Genomic DNA, 15,185 nt, shown 5'->3' with positions numbered 1-15,185 from the left:
GTAATCAAAGGATTACTGTTGTAACACTCTGAGATACTTCCAGTTGAAAGACTATAAATGCTAGAATTGTGAAGTCTCAGTTACCTGCTTTTTGGCTTTGGTGGTAATGAACTGAAAGCAGATCCAAATACCGATGCCAAAAGCTGCACAAGAGTAGACGTAAAACCTGTTTAGCCATAAGGACATCAGATGAGTGTAGAAGAAGCTCCATGTATCCCCTGATGCATCTAAAATGAGAATAAATCATGACTGCCCTCTTCCAACTCAGCAAAAGCAGCAGTAGTTTCCTTCATCAACCATTTTAAAAAAGCAACACACGCACACACAGCATCTACCAGTCTCATGACCTTAACTATTCTCAGTCTCCAGATCACACAATGACAGGCAGAAATTGAAATGGCTTTTGACTATGGACACAACCATTATAAATGAATTAGGGACTAGCTGGCCTTTCACCCAGTAAGATACTGCTGCATAGACCGAGCATAACTACATTCTCATATGCATGCCAAAGCCTTGAACTGTTACATGACATCCTAAGTTTCAACAACATAGCTCTGGTGCGCTTAGTCTTAAACTTGTTCTATGCCATTATAAAAAAAAAAAGAGGAGTCCAGTGGCACCTTAAAGGCTAACAGATTTATTTGGGCATAAGCTTTCGTGGTTAAAAAACCACTGCAGATGAAACTGAAGAAGTGGGGTTTTTACCCACCAAAGCTTATGCCCAAAATAAATCTGTTAGTCTTTAAGGTACCCCTGGACTCCTCGTTTTTTTGTGGATACAGACTAACACGGCTATCCTTCTGATACTTGTGCCATTATAGACTCTTAAGAATTAATACAGTCTTAATGCAAAAGCCAAACTTCATCTCATTGGCCTCAGTCTTGCAACAAATCCAATGAGTGCAAAACCTTGCACCTATATAGAGCTCTGCTGACTTCAAAGAGCTCAGTGCAGGATTAGAACCATTACAAACTGCTCAAATTATACAAGTTTTAATAAACTATGCATCAAGACATGCTTAATATTTTGATTAAACTGAACATACTTTATCAGCATTATACAAGGCGCATAACCACAAGGTTTTTATTTAAAAACAGGATTAGCTTTTAAAGTATAGCATTAAGAGCAATATACGTTACAGTGTAGTAAACAGTACTACTTCCCCATTCTCTGTCTTTACTGGTTATGTGCAAAATGTTCAAAGGCTTAAAGATCATAAGCTAACAAAATAAGACTAACTCATTAAATTAATTCTTTCTGAAGAGCAGGGATTGAGCATTCACATTATTACTTCTCATGCTCCTAACTGGGCTCCAACATCATGACTCTAATAGGTACTGGAGTCTGAGATCAGGTCTGCTATCCAACAAAAGAGTGCAAGTAAGGGAAAGGAAAGTTTCTTGGAAACTGAATGCAAAATATTTGGTTTTCTCAGCAACCTCCATTGGGAATAGTCATAAGACTTCTCACACTGATTGTCAGCTCACTTGTTAATTCATTGCCCCAATTCCACGGCTGACCAGCCTTGTCTAGCATTTCAATCAGAATGAGCTACTTGAAAGGAAAGAAATGAGGAGCCACTGAGACAGCAGTCTGTAACCAGAGCCAACCCTACAAGCAGCTGCCTGTCAGAGGCCAGAGTTGTAGTACAGACAATGCTGGAGACCAGAAAATGTTTGTGAAAATCACTGTGAGCAACAGATGTTTTCCAATATTCTTGAAGCAGCAAAAACCCAAAAAGCGTGTCTAGATGGAAATTTGCACCAGTGTGACTACACAGATGTAATCACACAATTGCAAATTGCCCTAATCTAAACAAGCCCTTTAGAATCAGCTCAGTTAATAAACTAGTTTCCAAGGTCCACAACCAAACCAGGAGCGCCAGACAAATAAAAGCTTAGCCTAGCCTTCCTTGGAACAAAAATGCCTTTTTGGTAAAAGGGATATCTAAAAAAAGTATGTTTTCCTAGAAGTCTGGAGACCTCGGTACTATTCCCTGCTCTACCAGTGGCTTGATATTTCATCTGTAACAAGTCTCCTTCTCAACCTCTCTGCTCTCATTCCCACTCTTTGTAAAATGGGGATAATGTCGCTTACCCACTGAAGCAAGGCCAGAGAGGGTAACTCTTCAAACAAAAAGGTTTATTAGACGCTCAGCTTTGAATCCAAATAATCCTCTGGGTCAAGGTTTTATTGCAACAGTTTCTAATTCAATCCCACCTAAAAGCAATCTGGCCAAAATCTCTAATTACCCTCCTCCCATGCAGAAAACTCATAACCCCAAAGATAACCCCTCCCGTTCCTCACTGCTCCCAGTCACACATACCTTCCCTTTATGGAGTTTAGATACACTCAGCTGCCTGTAATTAACACCCTTAAACCCTGGCTGGAAATTAACACCCAAAAGCCAAGGCTATTAGCTGGTTCAGAGATGCTTCCCCCAGGGGCACCACCAGAGAAGGGTGCAGCAATAATTCAGGGTTACCTTCATATTATTGTTTCTTACATTTCTCTGATACTAACAGATTTCACTTTGGGTGTTTCCATCAGAGACATGTTCCAAACTCATTTCTATCTGTAAAGCCAGCCTGCACTCGGGTGGTCCCAGCAGCCCTAAGGTTTTAAGATATTGGTCACAGGGGTCACCCCTTCCAGGCTTGGCACTAATTTGACCCCCTTTTAAAAGAATAAGCAACCGAGCGTATGACGCACTCAGAACTAAAAGCGGCAAGTGAGCGAGCCCGTTCCCACCTTGCTGGGAGCAGCAGGATAACAGGCTATTCCTGATGTGTGATGGCTAAATCAGTATCATTTCAGTTTAATAGGAGATATGTCCTCTGTCAGGGCACTAGTAACAACGATCTCACCAGGTCTCTCCACACAATAGTACTTACCCATGGCAGGAGCATCAGCACAAGCAGCTGGCATAGTTAAGACCTGAAACACCAGCCAAAAATTCAGTATTCCAGAGCGTGATGTGGCAATTTGCAGCTACTCTTCTACGTCTTAGGTAACAAACTTAACTGAGACAGAGAAATCCACAGGAACGGCTGGGGGCAGCCATGTTGTTTGCAGAGGGATGCTGGGAGGTTTTTTTCTCCTTCCTCCCCACTTCACTTCATAGATTGCTACTCATGAAAAGAAAGCTACACAGAGCTCAGGGCTGGTGTGGCAGTGTTTTCTTCCTCATGCCTAGAAAACAAAAGCACAGGCGATCACAAACACTCTAAACATTTACAGTCATAGAAAAACAATCTCTCATACGCAAACCATCAGATTGGCAGTGCCACTTCACCGGGCTAAAGAAAAGGGACACTAAAATAATACAGTAAAGACAATCACGGCGGGGAGGGGGGAGAGCAGCGGATCCTACACACACCCCACACACGCGGTCGCATAGAAACCGAATGCCACGAACAGTCACAGAAACACACTGAAGCACAGAGCGACAGGCAGAAACGCAGCCCGCCCGGGAAACACGCCGTGCTACAAAAAAACACACAGAGCCAGGCCACTCTCACCCCCGTCTCCGACACAATCACGGGAACACCGTCCCCCACGCCAGCCGGCCCTCTGGAGCATTTCACTGCTGTCGAGGAACCCCACCCAGGAGCCACTGGCATCCATGCCCCAGAGAAGGGAGGCACGCGGCCAAGGCGACACGGTGATGGGCGCGCGGGCTGACTGGGTGTGAGCTCCTCCGGCGGGGCCGGTCTCTCTGCCGCCTCCGCAGCACCCTGTCCGTTGACGGCGCTCCGGCCACAACCGCGGTGCGATGCGCTCATATGAATGCACCCTCACGGCGGTGTGGTCCGCTGGGGTCTGGTGTGTGGCTCAGGGGGTGGCCCGCTGCCACGGAGGGCCCACGGCGGGATGACACTCCCTGACAGGCCGCGTCCTGCCCCCTAGGTCCGGGGGGCTGGGGGCAGGCCCGGGTGCGCCTCAGGGGAACCGTGCACGGCGGGGCCGGCTCGGGGCAATGCTTTCAAACCGCCCCTCTCCCGGGCGCCGGGGCAGGCACGATCAGACCCCCACCACCACCACCACAGCGTGCCGCGGCGCTGTGAGAGCCCCGCGCCCGGGAGCCGTGGCCCGGCGCCCTCCCGCCCCCGGGAAGACTGGGCCCCTGGGAGGGGGGAACTGACCCCACGCGCGAGGAGAAGTCACACCCGCGCGCGCGCGCGCGCACACACCCCCACACCGCGCGCTCTTCTCCCTGTGCGGCCGCTGCCCTGGAACCCTTGATTCGCGGGCTGCGTTTCCCGCCGCGGACGCCTTTCGGCGGCCCCTCGAGCCGCCTGTTTCCGGAGCTGCGCCGACGTCACAAGCGGGGGCGGTGGTTAATAGCCGTGGCGCAGCGCCGCTTGTTGACAGGCTTCCATTCCGGTCTCCGCCGCCTGACGGGCCCCGGGCCCCCTGCGCCGCCATGTCCATCTTCACCCCCACCAACCAGATCCGCCTCACCAACGTGGCCGTGGTGCGGACCCGGCGCGCTGGGAAGCGCTTCGAGATCGCCTGCTACCGCAACAAAGTCATGGGCTGGCGGAGCGGGGCGTGAGTACAGGCTGGGGCGGGGGCTACAGGGTTGTGGGGAGGAGGGAGATCTGGGGGCGGGGAGGGCTGAGGCAGGTGCAGGGCTGCTGGGGGGGGGGGAGTCCGGTGTGGGTGCAGGGCTGGGAGGCGGGTGAGGGCCCGGGGAGACGTTTGAGGTGGGACCCCCCTCGCTGGGGGGTTTCTGAAGGGGAGGAGACTCGGATGTCTGGGGCGGAGGGGGGTGGATGCCCCAGGCGGTGCTGGGAAGCGGTGCCTGCCAACATCCAGCTCCCAGTGAAATGGACCAGGTCAGGCCCTTCCCCCGGCTGGGCTGACTCACCAGTACCCTACTCCTCTAGCGGGTGCCAACGCTTACAGAGCGGGGGTGACCTGCCCTCATCCTACTCCAGGAGCGGTTCCCACCCAGGCATTGGGGGAGGGGTTCGCAGCATGCAGGGAAGCTAGGAGTTGGCTCTGCCCTGAGTTACTGAGGGGGGGTCTGAAAATACCAATTCTGTCTCCATGGGGGCTCTCTGGAATTTGAAGAGTCCATGCTCATAAGTTAAAGCATGTAGATGCTCTCATTCAGGAGTAAACACTGCCTTAATTTCCTGTAACTAAGCGTGGCCTACACTCAGGCTGTGTCTACATTACCACTTATGTCGGTATAAGTCAGCCTCTGAGTGACATAAGTTGCATGGAGCTAAGCACTGCTGTGAACAGCACTGTCGGTGGGAGAGCTTTTTCCACTGACATAGCTGCCACCGCTTGTTGTAGGTGGATTAATTAAATCCATGGGAGAGGTCTCTCCTGTCTGCTTCGAGCGGCTACACTAGAGAGTTTACAGTGGCACTCTCAAGTGTAGCCATAGCCTTAAAAGTTAGGCTGAGGTAGCTACATCAGTCAGGGGTGTGAAAAAACACACCCTTGAGTGTTGCAGTTTTGTCAAGGGAAGAATGCTTCTATCAACCTAGCTACTGTCAACAGGGGAGGTGGTGTTCCTTCATTGATTAGAAAAAAACCCTTCTGTTGGTGTAGGCTGCATGTATGCTGTGGGGTTATGCCAGCATAGTCTCCTGGATCCTCCTTGAATCCTTCCTTGCCCTTTGAAGGTATCTTCACACCTTTAGTTTATTTGCCTTTAACTTTTCTAAGTGTCCTCCTATCTTCTACATGAGGAAGTGTCCCTCCTTTGAACCTGTTGCTCCTTCTCTTCTTCTTGTGAATGTTGTTTTACTTCAGGATTTAGAAATACTCTGTTGCTACTGCCAGTTTTGACTGCTCTTATTTGGAAAATATTGATTTGTTTTGTGTGTCGCAATGTTTGTACTGAGGCTTGCAGTTGGCAGTACTTGTTTTATGTTTCTGCACCACTAATGTTGAAGAGGCAACAGCGGTTTGAGAATAAAGACCTGTCCCTGCAGTCACTATCAATCTAAAACTCTTATTTTGAATGTCTTTTTCTCTGGGATTTATATTATCCCAATCAGCATAATGTTTGAGAGCCTATTGAGAATCTTTTCTATTTCATTGTCTCAACCATGTTTTTTCTTTAGTTTCTCTGAATAGCTAAGGGTTTAACTTCAAAAAAAAATCAAAGACTAGTCCCACAAAATTAATATTTTTATGTCATATTTGGTGTCCTAAAGGAACATTAATGGCTGCACCGACTTAACTAGCCATTGCTTAACCCCAGCATCTAAATTTTTTTTTTGTGAAAACCAATTCTTAAAATCAATGTTGACATTTTTTAAAATTCCAGTGAAAATAGTTCTCTGTAAACATACATTCTGCAGTGCATGCAATACAAATGTTTCAGCATTGAGAATCAAAATGAGACCGACTTAACTGATTTTCATGGTCCCAGTTGCAAGAAGTGATGAAAGTAAACAAGCAATATAAACTAGAGGAGAAATACATTGGATGTTAAAATTCTTTCCTTTTTAACAACCAATGTGGTAATAGTAATCTAGAAAGGAAATTTGTTTCTCCTTTAAGTCACTTGCTGGTGTCCTCTTAAGAAGTTGGTAATGAATTAACCAGTCCATAAAGCTACAATTAGGTTTACCGAGGGCCCCAAACAACATTCCTCTTGGTGAGAAAGTCCAACAGCTGCCCACACTCAAGTTCCCAGCTTCCACTAATTGGTGCCCTAGCCTCAGACAGAGAGTAGCAACCACAAGACTACTCCCTGCTAGTTAATACTATGCTTGCACGTTTTCTGATTGTGAATACAATTGTTGTTTACCAGTGAAAAAGACATTGATGAAGTTCTACAGACCAATACGGTATTTGTAAACGTCTCTAAAGGTCAAGTTGCAAAGAAGGAAGATCTCCTCAAAGCTTTTGGAACTGATGACCAAACAGAAATCTGCAAGATGGTAGGTCCTCCATACATGAAAGCATAGAGTTAACACACCTTATTGTGAATCACAGAAGATTCTAGCCATCCTCCATTAAAATTTAGCGAACTGAATCTCCATCTGTCAATTGATGCTGTTAGAGATTAATGAATTTTCTAGTATATTACGTGGTGGTGGGTTTTTTGAATTATTGATCAGATTTGGGTAAACACATTCTTTCCCTTCTCTTTGGAAATAAAGTGCTTTAAATCTGTGGTCTTCAGCACTACTTTGTACTTGTCCTGTGAACAAAGCAGGGTCCTATCAGATCAGTCGACTGATAGGGGATGTCCATGCAATGCCTAGTTGCTATAGACAAGTGTGTTGCTGATTCAGTCAAGGATACATTTCTTTCAGTCGCTACTGAACCAGCTTCCTGGTGGGGAGGGAAGGGGCATTCTTCTTGATACCTGATCTTTCCAGTGAGAGATTTATAAAACTGAGTTCTGACCCTTGCACTTTTTATATAGCATCATTAGGATGCATTGTCCTCTACATACATGTCAGAAGCAAAGTCCCCGTCCCAAAGAACTTTAGACCAATTTCTACTGGAAGATAGGGATGGAGGGAGAGAGGTAATAGTTTTGTTTCACACATGTTTTGATCCAAAGGATTTTTTTAGTTATAGTGGTGTATTTATAATGTAAAAGGAATGAGTGGGGGTGAATAGTTAATCTGCATTTTTAATCAAACAAGATATTCAGTAATGCTGTTTATTTTGAAATAGTTTCAGTGTTCAAGATAAACCTGTTATGATTTTTTTTTTTGGTTCCCTTGTTGGTACACGTATATAAACTGTTAACTTCACTTATAGGATTTGACCCTTATCTTAAAAACACTAGTTTCTTTTTTATAGTTTGATGAAACAAGCATTACACTTTTGTGTTAGGGTTTTTTGTATTATGAAAAAATTCTAAAGTTATACTTGACATGCTGCAGAATAACCTAGTCAAATTAAATATATATACACTATTTTTTATTTATAATATACATATGGTATGTCTTAGCTTTGTGTGTGTGGGTGTGTAACTGTTACTTTGAAAACAAATCAATAACTTTCCCAGAGCTAGGACTTCTATTCCTCAATCAAATATGTATTATAATTATTTAATAGAATTTTTCATTCTTGATTAATCACGTCTAGATTTTAACAAAAGGGGAGTTGCAGGTGTCTGACAAAGAGCGACACACACAATTGGAGCAGATGTTTAGAGATATTGCAACTATTGTCGCTGAGAAATGTGTGAATCCTGAAACAAAGAGGCCATACACAGTAATCCTTATAGAAAGAGCCATGAAGGATATCCACTATTCTGTTAAACCAAACAAGAGTACCAAACAGCAGGTCAGTATCACTCCCCAAAAATTCTGTTTAAACTTAAAATTTTGTATGCAGTTTCATTATTAACATCCACAGGAGTCACTTGAGCCTAAATCTAAGGATGGTAGGTAAGCATTGTTTGACACAGAGGTGGCACAGGAGCTGAATGTCAGAAAGAAACATATGTTCTGAAACTTTGTAATTTGGTTTGTATCTGCCCATGAAACAAGGAAAGGGAAACAAACTACAGATTATTAAAACAGCAGCAACATTGGGTGTAAAACAAAAGCAAGAATACTCAACGCTCATGCTGTCATCTTACCTCTTGTTCAGTGGGACAGTGTGTTTATCCTTAATTTTAAATGTCCTGGCTTTTATAGTTTCGATATAACCACCTTGTTTAACATTTCCAGCTTTTCTGACACCTTAAGTCCAATGCCAGCAATACTTTAACATAAAAAGGCAGATCTTCTCAATAATCAGTTCTGATAATATACCAAATGTATTCCTGGAGAATTCCAGGGGATCGTAACAAGGAACGTTTCTGGAGCATCTATAAGCTGTTGTAAATAATGCTCAGTCTGAGTGGGATGTGGTGCTATGTAAATAACAAATGAGTATAAGTGAATTTCATTTGTAGTTAATGTCTTTTGCAGGCTTTGGAAGTGATCAGACAGTTAAAGGAGACTATGCAGATTGAGCGGGCTCACATGAGACTGCGGTTTATTCTCCCAGCAAAAGAGGGCAAGAAGCTAAAAGAGAAGCTCAAACCACTGATCAAAGTTATAGAGAGTGAAGACTTCGATGAGCAGTTAGAAATTGTAAGAATCTAGTTTCCATAGTTAATTTGTCTACACTTAGTTGCTGTCTTTTGAAAGCTACATGTAAAACCTGTGTTTGGGTTAGCTGAAATTGAACTAAAGTGCTGAAATCTGAATTAATCAGATACATAATTTAAGTGTTTTGGGTTTTGTTTTGGTATTTTAATTCTTCATGGTCTTAGTGACTGCTTTCAAGCCTTGCAAGGCTCAGGACTGTCAGAACACTTACTTGAGGAATGAGAGTTCTTAACCAGCAGGCATGACTCGGTTATCTTCCTGTACCCATATTTGTTGTAGAATTACTGCTCAAACTTAAAGTATAATGCAGCAACTTTTAGTGAGTGCTATGTTTAACATCCTCATTTTGCCAGTCCCCTATAGTTAGGATGTTAAATTTTCATTATCTTATGGTGCATGTGTTTTGCACTGTATCTTACTGCAATTCAGTTCTGACAGTACTATAATTTATTTAAAAGGTATTCCCCCAAAATAATAAAACCATGTGTAATTAGTAATACTTTGGGATACGTACAACAGACTGGGCTGCTTCTGCAATTTCACTGCTGCATTATCAGCAAGTCAAGCATCAGCAGGTGGAGTTGCAAAACTCCCTTAAAGAAAAGATGGATCTATGTGGATTGATTAAATATAGGCTTTTAGGAATGTGGAAAAGCTTTCTTCAGGCCTATTGGGTCAGTCATCTCTGTATATTAAAATGCCATTGGAGAAAAGGAAACAGTATAGGCTAAAATCTTCACTGATTGATATGTAAAATGTTTCAGGTGTGCCTCATTGACCCAGGCTGCTTCAGGGAGATAGATGAACTGATCCGGTGTGAGACTAAAGGGAAAGGCTCGCTTGAAGTACTCAATTTGAAAGATGTGGAAGAAGGAGATGAAAAGTTTGAATAAAACCCTTCATCAACCTCACTTTTGTGGTAAACACTATTAATAGGTAGACTTAAGCCACCTCATTCTGTTACTTTTGTTTTTCCAACCTACTGCTGTCACTAGTTCTATTTGAGATTTTTTCTATGCCACGTTTCCTTGCATCTGTCTGGGTAACAAGTGCCTTTTTAATAGAGGTGTTTTGAGTGTTCAATTTGCACTAAGGATAAAGCTATAGGATTTAACAGTGAAAGGCTATACTAGCTTTTGTTTTGGTGTGGGTATTGATTATCAGTAGTCACTGGTGCTATCCAGTGGGCCAAGTCCTTTTCCCTTTAATTTAGTGCTGGGGGGAAGATTGCATATATCCCAGAGAGGCTTATTGTGTATGAGGAGAAACATGCACAGGCAAGTGAATTAAATGAAGTGTCACTTAAACCAGTGCACAGAGTTAGTGTGTACAATATTAACCTTGTTTAATGGCAACATAAGTAGGTGTGACCTAGACTGCCACATGCTACTGCTAGAGAACTTTAGCTAGAGAACTTTCAGCAGACCATTCTTCTATATTATTCATGGGACACATGCAAAATATACATTCTAACTTGAGGGGAAAAAAGTGTTCCCCTAATTCATTCTTTCAACTATAAATGAATTATAATATATACTTATATTTATAGGATCTGGCACAAGTGTAGTAGTCTTCTATGCTTCTGTGAGGCTGAAGCTGTGCTTCCACAATCTGCAAAAACTCATTACTAAAATAAACCTGATCTATTCTAGATCAAGGTATCTGCTCATTGAGATTTTCCACTGCTAGAAGTTGTATGTTCCTTTTCTCATCAAAGATAAAAGCCAAAATGCTTTCAACTTCTCTAGTATTGTCATTTTAGAGCCTTTGTATGTTTTGGTGATGTCCACACACATACTTTCTATCAACTAACCTGCTGCAGAAGATATAGCACTCTAAACTATTTTCGTGCTAAAATTACAGTATAGTTTTTTCAAACTAGATAGTGTATGAATAATACAGCTAAGCAGCTCGAAGGGATGCATTCATACTTCCTAAGAGAGAATACAAAATAGAGGGAAAAGAGAATAAATGATACTAACTCACCTACCCATCCATAGATAGTTCAAGGATAAACATGGAGTTTAAATAGTGCCCCTGTAATTAAACAACTTCTGACAGAGTACAATGCAGCAAAACATGCATTAGTTGTTTGGTACAATTTCTGTTTCCTAGTTCTAGGGGATGAGCAAGTACACTGGTCACTTGCTGACTCCTAGAGCTAAGCTGCATATGTATTTTGTGATGAAGTTGCCAGCTGTCCTCTGATTTGATGCATACATTTTCTGCAAAGACTTAAATGTTCTTAGTTTATAACTACAACAAACATACTGCTAACACAAGTACCTAGCAAAGCCCCTCTATCCCCCTCTCAGGCATTTACCTTCCCTTTAGTCTTACAGCCTGAGCTTGTTCACAGTTCAGATTACAGGGGAGGCTAATAATAAATTTAGAAGTACTTAAGTTGCATTGGAGTTTAAGTCCCACTGATAGTCAATGGGATATGGGCTCTTTAGTCATTAAGCATTTTGAAAATTGAAATTACCTGTGTGATTTTGCTGCTGTGTCTCCTTATATGGACACACACTAGACTAAGTAGCTATACCTAAACTATGTTAAGACATTGATTGTGCTAATATTTGAGTACTAAAGATAATCAGTACTAATATCCCATTGAGATTAATTGGGCAATTCATTAGTTGCATTTAGTGTTTTGGGTTGCCTGCAGCTTTAGCCATCACTGCATCTATAATTAGAGCTGGTTTTTCTTTAGTGATAAAGCTTAGCTTCTGAAGAGCAAACTTGGGAGCTAGCAAGAGAATGAGATGAGTTGTAATAATTTAGTAGAAGCCAGTTCACAAACTGGTTAATAGTGGGGGAAGTCTATGAGCCTGTAAAGCCTTCTCTAGGATATGGGTGAGTTTTTTCAGGTTTTTTGCTGTAGAGGGAGTTTTTTTGATCTTTTTGTAATTTATGTACAGTTGGTTTGTTTAGTATTTATGGGTCAGGAAGAAAGGCTGACAAGTATCAAAACAAATCTTATTAAAGTTGACTATCACTTGTGGTGGTTTTCAGTTCTGCTTCAACACCTGTACTTCCTTGCACAATGTTTTCCTGAATATGGATACAATTCACATTTCAAAAAGATACATGTAGAGGTTTTACAATTCTGTCATCTTACTGTTTAGAGAATAAGCACGTTAAGTAAGGAAGTAGAGCCAAAGACTAGTAAAGGAGCACATGGTACACCTACTTGGTCTGTGCTCAGAGCTGAAAAACTTCCAGTATTTCATGCTCTGCCTTTAAAGGTAAATCCAAGCAATATATACATACACCTTTAAAAAGCAGACAGCTAGAAGAAATTGAAACTTTATTCACTATACTTTAGATATTTAACTTATAGGACTAGATGTTTATGAACATTAACATCTCTCAGTCCTGCATGTTCAACTGACGTTAGCTACAATTTTGTATTGTCTACTTCCATAGAAGTCTGTATGAAGATCTCAGTTAAATACACATTTAATACACAACATCCTCAAGTACAAATTGGTTCTGATAAAGTAGATACTCGATACCATGTTTACTCTTCATCAGAGATTAGTCCCGCTTTAGCAGATACCATTAGGTTTCTTGTCTCTAGTACTTAAATTTCTGAGACAGTATGTTATAGAGTCTTCTACAGGTGGCAGCAGTGAAGGTATTCCACATCACAAAAATCATATAGAAACAGAAGTCTTGCACTTCCAAATTAAGGTTTCATTCACATCTCCATAAGACACCAAAATAATAGATGTATTAAGACCCACAAAAAAGCCTGTCCAATCCTGAATTAAGAGCTAAACTTTCCCTAATAGAAATACAAGTCAAGTATGCAGACAGTCTTATGTTAGGGATAAGTGAAAAAATGTTCTGTGTCTGCTAACAAATATGCTGAAACAGGCTTCAGAAGTGTCACACCAGCTGCAAAGACTTAAACACAAAGTCCTGTATGCTCTATGTACATTTTTTTTATAGAAGCAGGAATCTTCCAAAACATCACTTCCTCCCAGTGTGTTCCACTGACTGTTTGCTAATCTTCACTTTAAAGGGTCCTGTACTTCAGTGGTGCTCTGTAGTTTAAAACGCACTTTAAATTTAAAATGCCTTTTCTCCTAAAGTGTTCTCACAAAGCACATATGATGTAACTTGGCTCCTATATTATTTCATGTTTGCTACTGTATGAAAGATGCTTGTCGTTTCCAGTGCTACAGGCATAGGCTGCCTGTCTGGAAACTGAGCAGCACCACACTCATGACAGGACGTGTTTTGATGCTGACATCATTGGGTAGCTAAATGTATATAGTGGTTTTGTGTAAGTAACTTTTGTGGCAGGCAAATGGATTACTCTGAAATTCTACCTTTTCACCTCTTGATGAAAGCATTACTGAATTGCCGAAACACTTCAAATGTAGATCACGTCTGAGTCATGCTGCTGAACCTACAGGCAAATCAAAGAGAAGTTATTTCCACCCACCCTAAAGTTCTGTTTAAGCATATGAGTGGGAACCAGGAATTCCTTAGCTCTAATCCTGGCTTTGATATCAACTCTGGCCTTTAAGAAGTCACATCAAAATGGCTTGACTTATTTTCCTGCCAGCCCCATGGAAGTTTTCACACTGAAAGACATCACTTTGCAGTTTGGATTTTATTTTTCTTAAAACAATTACCTGTATTATTTGTATTAGGAAGATGCTGCTTCTGTCCAACCACATTGGACTGTGTATCTTATAATTCTGTGCCCACAGTCTGCAAGTTAAGGTCAGGTGACAGTCTCTAGAGATTCTGAAAAATCTTTAGAATAAATATCTGAAGGAGGTCACGGGCACAGCTCAAGTTTATTGATCATAGAGTAGAAACTCTTGCCCTAACCTCATTCACATACATCAACATTCCTTTAAACCTCCAGTTAGTTCTCTGGCAACCAGCACAATTAGTAGTGCATAAATGAAGTTACTTGCTGGTAACTGTTAAACAACAGTTACCTGCCCTTAAAACAGTCTCACGTACAGACTGAGCTTTTATATCCCCAAATGTATTTACTCACTCACCTACCTGGAAGGAGCCAAGCATACAAGGACACAAGGTCTCCCTCATGGACCTACACAGCACTTGTAGAAACAGCTGATAGAGAGGCAGTGTTCTATTACCATTGCCATGTAAGAGCTGAATTGTAGGTGGTTTGGTCAATTTCTGTTACTAGTATCTTATTACTTACCCCTTAATGCTGGAAGTTAGGTTTTCACAGCCATAAATACTAGTACAGAAGGGAGTCATGTTTTACGTTTTAAACTGCTGATGCCAGCACTGAGGACACTTTACTTTCAAGCTTGGTCAAACTATAAAGAAAACGCAGCTATTGAATACAAATCCTCTTGTTGTCTAATGGGATTTATCTTCCATTCGTATTCCAGCTTTGACCACAGATGGAGTGGAGTCAGATGGTCTCATCTTAGCCCCCATGATGCCCATGTTATAAGCTGCATTAAATGGCATGAAACTGAAGGACTAGAGTAACTAGCAGTCCTCCACAGTTTGGGATTGAGGGGCACTGGCAGAGCTGGGTGGAAGAAGCTTGCCCAAGCTATTAATTCCTTACTTTCACAAGCAATAAATTCATCCACATTTTGGGAAAATACATATAAATCCCATTACCTTTATAATCTGTTTTCTAGTTCCTGTCCCCAAATTGCTGGCAACCAAGGTATTTGTTTGAAAAGTTGACTTTTCCACAGGCACTGTATGTTGATTCTTGTTGGTACATGGGCAGCTGCTTGTGGCATTTAATGGATAAGCTGGGAAGGGCTTTCGAAGATTCATATCTAACAAGTCTCCAGCTCCAAAGGTTTTCATCCATGAGGGAGCCTTTAAAGAACAGAATATGTGAAACAGTGTTCTCACTACATCAGCTCACATTAAGCCAAAGGCATATCAAATTCATGGACCGGAAATTATAGGAGCCTTCTCTCACCCAAGCCTCCCTTTTTTGTCTCTCACATGTTAGTCTAAGATAAATTTCTAGGTTTGAAGAAATCTGGAAGGGCTGGGGCCCTGTTACTGTTGCACTGGTCCAGAAAGGGGCTTGAAAGTTTGTTTGCTGAATCACT

At 42.2% G+C, this 15,185-nt stretch overlaps 3 protein-coding genes across 8 annotated transcripts in view; 1 reads left to right on the top strand and 2 right to left on the bottom strand.

Moving 5' to 3' along the window:
- The window catches only part of LOC311532528 (S-adenosyl-L-methionine-dependent tRNA 4-demethylwyosine synthase TYW1-like), a 119,484-nt gene extending 115,210 nt beyond the window's left edge, over nt 1-4,274 (bottom strand). The window contains exons 1-3 of one of the 3 annotated variants that reach the window (XM_084651056.1): nt 4,198-4,274; nt 2,899-3,196; nt 85-227 (exon numbers count right to left, since the gene is read on the bottom strand). In XM_084651056.1, the coding sequence (XP_084507182.1) occupies nt 85-227; nt 2,899-2,932 (177 nt within the window). In that variant the 5' untranslated portion in view covers nt 2,933-3,196; nt 4,198-4,274. Of the gene's footprint in view, nt 1-84; nt 228-2,898; nt 3,197-3,525; nt 4,104-4,149 lie in introns of those variants that run through there. The other 2 variants (XM_084651054.1, XM_084651055.1) reach the window with 2 other exon arrangements.
- Nucleotides 4,275-4,318: 44 nt separating this feature from the next.
- On the top strand, nt 4,319-10,010 carry SBDS (SBDS ribosome maturation factor). Its single transcript, XM_084651061.1, has 5 exons — nt 4,319-4,558; nt 6,789-6,918; nt 8,084-8,284; nt 8,917-9,081; nt 9,864-10,010. Exons 1-5 carry the CDS (start codon nt 4,431-4,433, stop codon nt 9,990-9,992), a joined length of 753 nt encoding a protein of 250 aa, XP_084507187.1. The 5' UTR covers nt 4,319-4,430; the 3' UTR covers nt 9,993-10,010.
- A 136-nt stretch (nt 10,011-10,146) lies between these two features.
- The window catches only part of LOC311532529 (merlin-like), a 31,389-nt gene continuing 26,350 nt past the window's right edge, over nt 10,147-15,185 (bottom strand). For 3 of the 4 annotated variants that reach the window (XM_084651057.1, XM_084651059.1, XM_084651060.1), the window contains one exon: nt 10,147-14,943. In XM_084651057.1, the coding sequence (XP_084507183.1) occupies nt 14,695-14,943 (249 nt within the window). In that variant the 3' untranslated portion in view covers nt 10,147-14,694. The remainder of the gene's footprint in view (nt 14,944-15,185) is intronic. The other variant, XM_084651058.1, reaches the window with a different exon arrangement.

This window comes from Lepidochelys olivacea, assembly GCF_965140295.1.
Source record: "Lepidochelys olivacea isolate rLepOli2 genome assembly, chromosome: 17".
NCBI lineage: Eukaryota > Metazoa > Chordata > Testudines > Cheloniidae > Lepidochelys > Lepidochelys olivacea.
This window is presented reverse-complemented; position numbering and strand designations above follow the sequence as displayed.